General features: G+C 42.5%; 1 protein-coding gene across 1 annotated transcript in view; it reads right to left on the bottom strand.

Moving 5' to 3' along the window:
* ARHGEF37 (Rho guanine nucleotide exchange factor 37) overlaps positions 1–7,611 on the bottom strand; it is a 162,877-nt gene extending 155,266 nt beyond the window's left edge. The window contains exon 1 of the mRNA XM_082254868.1: positions 7,544–7,611. Coding sequence (XP_082110994.1) covers positions 7,544–7,593 — 50 coding nt within the window. The 5' untranslated portion in view covers positions 7,594–7,611. The remainder of the gene's footprint in view (positions 1–7,543) is intronic.
* Between the last annotated feature and the right edge of the window lie 2,495 nt (positions 7,612–10,106).

A 10,106-nucleotide genomic window follows, 5' to 3' on the forward strand; every position in this document is an offset into this window, starting at 1 on the left:
GGTGAGTGTATATTCTAATATATATAGTATAAATATATATATATATATATATATAGACAGTATATCATAAACATGAGTACACCTCTCACAGTTTTGTAAATATTTTATTATATCTTTTCATGTGACAACACTGAAGAAATTACACTTTGCTACAATGTAAAGTAGTGAGTGTACAGCTTGTATAAGCCCGCATTCACACTGGTATGACTTGGACCGCGACTTGTCAGCCTGACAAGTCGCGGTCCTCACGCTCCCATAGTGTAGTACAGGAGCCGTTCTAATAGGAGCGACACAAGTCGCCCTGACTTAGAAAAAGGGTCCTGTACTACTTCGGGACAACCTGGAGGCGACTTGCATTGACTTCCATTATGTGAAGTCCATGCAAGTCGTGCCGAAGTCGCGCTGCACGTGACTTCACAGGTCGCCCCCTAAGTCGGAGCGACCTAATGTGAACGGAGTCTTACAGTGTAAATTTGCTTCCCCCCTCAAAACAACTAAACACACAGCCAGTAATGTCTAAACCGCTGGCAACAAAAGTGAGTACACCCCTTAGTGACAATGTCCAAATTGGGCCCAAAGTGTCAATATTTTGTGTGGCCACCATTATTTTCCAGCACTGCCTTAACCCTCTCAGGCATGGAGTTCACCAGAGCTTCACAGGTTGCCACTGGAGTCCTCTTCCACTCCTCCATGACGACATCACGGAGCTGGTGGATGTTAGAGACCTTGCGCTCCTCCCCTTCCTGTTTGAGGATGGCCCACAAATGTTTAATAGGGTTTAGGTATGGAGACATACTTGATCATCTTAAAGGTGTGTTTGGGGTCGTTATCTTGTTGCAATGCTGCCCTTCGGCCCAGTTTTCGAAGGAAGGGGATCATGCTCTGCTTCAGTATGTCGCAGTACATGTTGGCATTCATGGTTCCCTCAATGAATTGTAGCTCCCCAATGCCAGCAGCACTCATGCAGCCCCAGACCATGACACTCCCACCACCATGCTTAACTGTAGGCAAGACACACTTGTCTTTGTACTCCTCATCTGGTTGCTGTCACACACTCTTGACACCATCTGAACCAAATAAGTTTATCTTGGTCTCATCAGACCACAGGACATGGTTCCAGTAATCCATGTCCTTAGTCTGCTTGTCTTCAGCAAACTGTTTGCGTGCTTTTTTGTGCATCATCTTTAGAAGAGGCTTCCTTCTGTGGCGACAGCCATGCAGACCAATTTGATGCAGTGTGCGGCATATGATCTGAGCACTGACAGTCTGACCCCCCCCCCCCACCCCTTCAACCTCTGCAGCAATGCTGACAGCACTCAAATACCTCAAATTCCCCAAGACAACCTATGGATATGACGCTGAGCACATGCACTCAACTTCTTTGATGGACCATGGCAAGTCCTGTTCTGAATGGAACTTGTCCTGTTAAACCGCTTTATGCTCTTGGCCCCCGTGCTTCAGCTCAGTTTCAGGGTCTTGGCAATCTTCTTATAGCCTAGGCCATCTTTATGTAGAGCAACAATTTTTTTTTCAGATCCTCAGAGAGTTCTTTGCCATGAGGTGCCATGTTGGACTTTCAGTGATCAGTATGGGAAAGTGGGAGTGATAACACCAAATTTAACACACCTGCTCCCTATTCACATCTGATACCTGGTAACACTGAGTCACATGAAACCGGGGAGGGAAAATGGCTAATTTTCCTAATTTGGACATTTTCACTTAGGGGTGCACTCACTTTTGTTGCCAGCGGTTTAGACATTAATGGCTGTGTGTTGAGTTATTTTGAGGGGACAGCAAATTTACACTATTATACAAGCTGTACACTCACTACTTTACATTGTAGCAAAGTGTCATTTCTTCAGTGTTGTCACATGAAAAGATAGAATAAAATATTTACAAATATGTGAGGGGTGTACTCACTTTTGTGAGATACTATATATATATATATATACACACACACACACACAGTATATATATTTATATATATATATATACACATACATACATATATATATATATATATATATATATATATATATATATATATATATATATATATATATATATATTACCCATAATATTATTCTTAGTCCCATTTAAAGAGGACCTGAGGAGAACAGGGATACAGGAGCATCAATTGCCGACTTGTTTATAATAATTCATGCTCAGTAGAAGTCATCCTAATCCTAGCTTCACTAGCTTGTAAACTGGTAAAGACAAACAAACTTCAGAATCTGCATTTTTCTTACAAGTCGATGACTTGCTGAGTAGTACAATAGTTTGCAGAAAGTATTCACCCACCTTGTGTTTTTCCTGTTTTATTGCATTACAACCTGGATTTTTTGGGGCGTTGTACCACGTGATGTTCACAACACGCCTACCACTTTCAGAGTGAAACATTTTTTGTTTTGTGACACAAACAAAAATTAAGACAAAAAAAAAATCCACCTCACTGGTGGCTATAATTCACCGAAGAGACAGCATTTCTGACCAACTAGCTTCCAGGTTTCTCTGCAGACAGAGCATGCATTCCCTTTTAACCACTTGCCGACCGCCGCACGACTATCTACGTCGGCGGTCAGCCCCTCACAGGCAAACTAACGTAGGGCTACGTTGCTTGCTTGTGAGGGTCTAGGGAGCGAGCGCGCGCCGCCGGAGGCGCGCTCCCGCTTCCGCGTGGTCACGGACCCCCCCGCGCGTGTGACCAGCGGACCCGATGTCCGCCGGTCACTCGGCGATCGGAGGGGGAGAGGGAGAATGTCAGGCAGCTTGTGTAAACAAGCGACCTGTCATTCTCCTCGCTGTAAAGACACTGATCACATGGATCTACTATGTAGATCCGTTGATCAGTGTCCTTACAGCTGAAGCCACAGCCAATCACAGTAGAAAGCACGCCCCTAGGGACACACACAGCCCCTCCCTCCCAAATAAAGTTAACCCCTTCACTACCAGTGTATTTTTACAGTAACAGTGCATATATATAGCACTGATTACTTTAGAAATGTCACTGGTAACCCCAAAAGTGTCAAAAATGTCAGTCAAGGGTCCGATCTGTCCGCCGCAATGTCGCAGTACCGCAAAAAAATCGCAGATCGCCGCCATTACGCGTTAAAAAAAAAAAAAACAACAAAAATGACAAAAATCTTTCCCTTTGTTAGTAAACGCGATAACTTTTGCGCAAACCAATCAAAATACGCTTTTTGCGATTTTTTTTACCAAACATAGGTAGCATAAAACAAATTGGCCGAAAATGTTAAAAAATTTTGATTTTTACATTTTTTTTGGGGGGAATTTCATATAAAAAAATGTGAAAAATATTGCTATTTTTGCAAAATTGACACTCTTTTTTTGTTTATAGCACGTGATCAAAAAATCGCACAGGTGATCAAATACCACCAAAAGAAAGCTCTGTTTGTGGGAAAAAAAGGACGCCAAATTCGTTTTGGTACAGCGTCGCACAACCGCGCAATTGTCCGTTAAAGTCACGCAGTGCCGAATCGCAAAATACCCCCTGGTCGGAATGGGGGTAAAATCTTCCGGGGCTTAAGTGGTTAAATAGTCTGTTAATGGATCCCTGTGAATCATTGAAGTCAGAGAATCATCCAGCCATTTTCCTCCTACCCTAATCATTTTTGTGTTATTTGTGTTGTTTTATTAAGAAGGGGATAGTTATTCAGCTTAGATTTATGATAAATGGTAGTTTAGATAGGCCTGAGCTGCTAAAGCTAGGCCTATCAGATCTCGTTCACACTTGAGTATTTTTCAGCTTGAAGCTCCACGCTCTGAAATGTTCAACAAGCAAAATTCCATTCATTTCAATGGCCCCTGTTCACATTTGAGCGTTTCGTCACCTGTAGTAAAAACGCCTGTCGCTCAAAAAAGTACATGAGCTACTTTTAAGGCAGATTTGAGCATTTGTGTCCCCATAGACTTCAATAGAAAATGCCTGAACAGCGAGAAATTAGCGCTTTGTAAGGCGTTTCCAGCTCAAACAGCAGCTCCCCTGCCTTTTTCTAGCATCATTTCACACCTTACACAGGTTTCTATTGGCTACAGAAAAAAACGCCTAAATGAAAAAACGTCTGAAAAAACACCTATAATATTTGCAAATCTGCTAAACAAAACGCTCCAAAAACGCCTGAAAAGAACGCCTGCAAAACGCTTAGCTCAAGTGTGAATGTAGCCTTATGGTTGGTTATAAAGTGTTTGCAGTTTTATTAATACTATATTGGATAACTACTACTATACTAGGATAACCTCTTTTAATAATTAACAAAAGCTTGCTAAAACCCAATAAACTTTTTAATATGTCTTTTATGTGTGTTTCTTTTTTCCTATGTTTCATCTCATGTTCTGAAAAGGCTTAAAGCGTTTCGTACCCCAACACTTCATATTCCTGATATGTGCCTGCTGTACCATGTACTTGTATGAGAAAGTCTCCTGGTCTCTTTGTATTGCTTCCTTTGTGTGAAATTCCTGGTGTTCCTGCCAGTCCCTCTGCTTTCCTGTTCAGTCCCAGTTTACACTGGTGTGATGTGGGAAAACCTGCGATTCAGTGCCGGTTTCCGCATCACACCAGAATCGCACACTGGTTCCCACAGATATCTGCAAACCGCTGGGGGTGTCAATGTAAAGGTAATGACACCCCCAGATCGGTTCGCAGATCGCAGTGCGAACAGTCAAATGGTGCAGGAATTGGATCGCATAGGTGTGAACACCCATGCGATCCGACTCCAGTGCGGACCAAACAAAGGGTCCTGCCCCTTTTTGGTTCGAATGCAATGTGATTTCAGTCATACAGTTTGTGTGGCTGAATTTGCATCGCACAGACATTGCATGTGATCGGCACAGCAATGTGGTGCGAGTCACATGCAATGTCTGTCATCGCACAAGTGTAAACACAGCATAAAAACTGACCGCACTAAGCAGGAGAGCACACCAGTTCTCTAGCTATACTGAGAACTCAGCCTGCTCTCCTCCAATGGAAAAACGTGTCCTGACACGCCCCTGCTGCACAGCCATTCACTGGGAAGATTAGTGTGCTGCTGCTTCTCCTCTCACCTAGCAATTATGTAGCTGAGAACAGAGGGAATGTGATCACTTATAAAAAGGGAAAAAAGGTTTTTATAATGTGATTTTATATCTCTACAAAAATGTTCTGCCTTTCATTTATATTTTAAACCGAACGGTTTGTTTTACAAGGTGATCGATTACCATCACTTTAAGTTTGCAATACCACTAAGCAGGCAATGTAAAAACCAAAGAGCTCTCTACACAGGTTAGAGATAAAGTTGTGAAGGAGTATTATTAAATAACCCAAACATCCCACGAAGCACCCTTAAATCCTTTTTAACAAAATGGAAAGAATATGTCACCACTACAAATCTGACAAGAGAAGGCTACCCAGCAAAACTCCCAGACCAGGCTACAAAGCCATTAATCAGAGATGCAACAAAAACACCAAAGATAACACCGCAGGAGCTACAAAGATCCATAGCGAAGATTAGAGTATCTGTCTGAAGGACTAGATTAAGCAGTACACTATACAGAGTAGGGCTTTTTAGAAGGAAAAAAACACTGCGTAAAAAAAAAATAAAAATAAGAGTACACATTTGGAGCTCATCAAACAGCATGTGGCAGACTCCCCAAATGCATTGAAGAAGCATGGTGATTGCAACATCATGCTGTGGGGATGCTTTTCATCTACAGGAGCTGGAAAACAAGTCAGTAACAAAAGAAAGATTTATGGCACTAAATACAGAGAAACTCCTAAAGAAAACCTGTTTCAGTCTGCCAGAGACTTAAAACTAAAACGGAGGTTCACCTTACAGCAGGGCAATGACCCATCACCAGGAAGAACTATAATGTTCCTAAATGTGCAAATTTATATATATGTTAGTAACTGAAAGTACTTACTTTTTCCGGTTAGGCCCCTTTCTCACTGGTAGAGTCTGCCAGCAGATCCACCTGCTCAGCAGGAGATCTCTCCGCTGATCCCCGCTGAGCAGGTGGATGACAGGACCATGTCCGCTCACCTGATGCAGAGCAGACACGGACACAGCCCGCTGTTCTCTATGAGCTATGGGATAGAAACGGACTTGCCTGTCTGTTTCCATCTGACTGTCATCTGATCAGATCTGCCAGACGGATGGGGAACGTATCCCCATCAGTCTGTTTTTAGTGGACAGGATCGGATCCGATGTCGGTGGGTGTCAACGGACACACAGATTGAAACTCCACTAATTTATCTTCCCTCCTTAATTCAGAGACAATTACACTCTATGACTCTATTTTGTATTTCTTTTTCTCCTGGGCCAACTAAACCGTATTTACTTAGGCTGCATTCACATGTCAGCTTATAATCGCGGGCAGAACCGCCGCGGTTCCGCCCGCGATTCGGAGATTTATTGCAAATCGCGGGGCGCCTAGCGTTGCCCGTTGATTTGCAATAGCCCCCCAAACGCCGAGCGGGACGCAATACGCTCCAAAAAAGTACAAGAGCTTCTTTGGAGCGTATTGCGTCCCGCGATTTTGTTTGCGCGATGTTGCCGCGATTCGGCGGGCGTAAATCGCGGCAACATCGCTCGGCGTTTGGGGGGCTATTGCAAATCAACGGGCAACGCTAGGCGTCCCGCGATTTGCAATAAATCTCCGAATCGCGGGCGGAACCGCGGGGGTTCTGCCAGCGATTATAAGCTGACATGTGAATGCAGCCTTAGATTTGTTTGATTTGATTTATTTTGATTGTTTTTTTTTTTTTTCTCGCTTATTTAATTTAATTTTCCATGTGGCTTTTATGAGCGTCCTGCTATAAATGCCTTACTAAAGCAATCCTAATACTATGGTACATTACCATAGTACATTATTCTTCCATGCTTCAAGACTAAACATAGTAATATCTTCAAAATCAGATAATATTTTGGTAACCAAACCTTTTGAAACGTTAAAAGGAACAGGTCTTGGTTCTTGTACCATCAGATTGCTTGTTATAGCTTTTTCTTTGTAATTTTATAAAAAAAAAAAAAAAAAAAATATTTTCTGTTTGCTTATATTACTTTGTAATTTCTTAAAAAATAATAAAAATTAAAAAAAAATAAAAAATCTGCTGTTCCATGGAGAGCAATGGATGGTCCAATCAGGTCCGCCTGAAAAACTGACAGGCGGACCCAACTCGTCCGTTCGTGTGAAAGAGGCCTTAAACAAAAGACATAAGCAATGCATATTTAAGACAATGTTGCTATCATACATATTATGTATATATATATAACTGTTAATCTTAATCTTGAGAAAAACTAACCAGACTGTGTACCAACCAGATTGTGTACCAGAGCAATTTCAAGAACACACACGCACACACGTACACACACGCAGAAACACAAACTCCCCTCTCCTTCTGTCTCGTACAGGTCCTTGTCACATACAATGCAACTAGATAATGCTTTATAATTACACCGGCTTTTATCACATTAATAATCACAGAATAAACAGCATGTATGTATTAAATAAAAATGACTATAAAACACAACTATTTCTTGATACTTACAGCCTACTTGTTAAAAGTCTCTGGATGCTTATCCTTCTGTCAGCAGCCATGGCCAAATAAAATCTGAATTATGTTTGTAATGTATTCTTGAGCCAGTTTGGGTAATAGCAGTGTCTTCCTCATTCTATTCTGCTGACACAACCAGCTTTGCTGCATTTTCTAGGTACCTGAACAGGGACTTAGCTGACCTATTTTCTGGTATACTTCCTCCTGGACATGTTTAAAATTCAGACATGTTCTTGAACCACAGTGGAGCGGAACATCAGAAATTTATTTTCATAAGTATAAGATTTTAAAGCATAAATACAATGTTCAGAATTATGCAAATCCCTTGATCCAATTGTACTGAGTAGATTCCTGTATGTGACGCATTTTAAGATTTTCATTCGTCACAGAAATGTAAAAGTGCTCTGGCTTCAGGTCACATCCACATCCACTAAACCCAAATACAAACATGTAATATATTGCAGCTTAAAGTGAAGTTCTACCCAAAAGTGGAACTTCCGCTTATATGCTCCCCCCCCCCCTCTGGTACCACATTTGGCACCTTTCAGGGGGGAGGGGGGAATAGGTACCTGTTTTTGACAGGTAGCCTTTCCCACTTCCGGGAGACAGCGCCGCTGTCATACCTGCCAACTGTCCCGGCAAATAGGAGCCTGTCCCGGGTAATTTACATTGTCCCTGTTAATCAGGGACAATGTAAATCATTTAAAAAAAAAAAATGTATTTTTTTTATTTTGTGCCACACATTGTCGCTCTCACCCCAGCTAGGTGTTGTAGATCTGGCCGCAGGTTATCTCTCTCTCTGTGCCCGCTCACTCTTCCCGTCTGTCGCAAATTTAACGTGTCACCGGAGGCAGGGTGTCAGCATGGTGCACTTTCCAAAATCCGCCAGCAGAGGGAGGCAGAGGACCTTCCGACAAGCTGGAGGCCTCACACTCCATTAATTACTGCTATTTTTTTTTTTCCACAAATTTTATTGAAAACAAATCCACGATACATAGGAAATGCAGGAAAATGGTGAACAACAATATTTTCAATAACTGTAAAGTAGGGGCAAGATCCTCAGGAGGTTGCATGCAGGAATAAATCATAACAACACTATAGGGTCGGTACAACAATGCAAACATACTAGAATCCTAGTTGGATGGATCATAGTAAACCCCTAAAAAGTGTAACCCACTAGTGGGAGGAGGAGGAAGGGCAAAACCTGGAACAAGGAGTAGGACAATGGGGGGGGGGGGTTATCGGATGGAGATTAGACAATAAACCCAACCTGCTTATTGCTACTAATCCTGACCAGGGAGCGTGTACCGAAAAGTTGTATTGACGGGGTCAGAGGTCACATCCCTGGGCAGCGATTTCTGGTAGTCCTGCCATTTAAGATTAAAGCGATCAGAGGATGATTCAAGATTAAAATCCGTATTGAGACGGTCCTTGAGGAGAAGATTCTGTAATTCCTGAGAGATCTGCGATAGAGAGGGGCTCACCGGAGAAATCCAAATAGCAAGGATAGCTCTATGAGCCACAAGTAAACACGTAAGAATCCACAAACGAGGGTGTGGTGGCGAACGGTCTGTCCTTATCTGAAGTTGTTTGTCCCAATATCCAAATATGAGGAGGAGAGGGTCTTTTGGGAGCTGGATGAGGGTGATACTTTTAATGAAAGAGAGCACTTGGTCCCAAAACATAGTTACATAGTTACATAGTTAGTGAGGCTGAAAAAAGACACAAGTCCATCCAGTTCAACCTATGTGTGTGTGTTTGCTTTTAACCGTACATTGTATACCCCTGTATGTTGTGGTCTTTAAGGTGTCCATCCAATAGTTTTTTGAAACTATCAATGCTCCCCGCTGATACGACTGCTTGCGGAAGAGAATTCCACATCCTTACCGCTCTTACAGTGAAGAACCCCTTACGCACTTTAAGGTTAAACCGCCTTTCCTCTAGTTTTAGTGAGTGGCCACGTGTCTTATTGTATTCCCTTACTCTAAATAGTTTGTTCCTTATGCTAGGGTCGCCAGTACAGTATTTGTACATTGATATCATATCCCCCCTCAAGCGTCTCTTCTCCAGAGAGAATAAGTTCAGTGCTTGTAGTCTTTCCTCATAGCCGATGTCCTCCATTCCCCTAATTATTTTTGTTGCCCTTCTCTGGACTTTCTCCAGTTCCAGCACATCCTTCCTGAGGACCGGTGCCCAGAACTGGACAGCATACTCCAGATGTGGCCGGACCAGAGTCTTGTAGAGTGGAAGAATAATCTCTTTATTTCTGGAGTGAATCCCCTTTTTTATACAACCCAGTATTCTGTTGGCTTTGCTTGCAGCGGCTTGGCATTGCATGCCACTTCCAAGCCTGTTGTCTACCAGTACCCCCAGGTCCCTTTCCATCCTAGACTCACCCAGAGGTTCCCCCCCTAGTGAGTAGCTTGCTTTCTGGTTTCTGGCCCCCAAGTGCATTACTTTACATTTTTCTACATTAAATCTCATCTGCCATGTAGTTGCCCACCCCGTTATTTTGTTCAGGTCTGCTTGCAAGATTTCCACATCCTGCATAGAAGAT

Source organism: Pelophylax lessonae, assembly GCF_965119305.1.
Source record: "Pelophylax lessonae genome assembly, chromosome: 4".
Taxonomy (NCBI): Eukaryota; Metazoa; Chordata; class Amphibia; order Anura; family Ranidae; genus Pelophylax; species Pelophylax lessonae.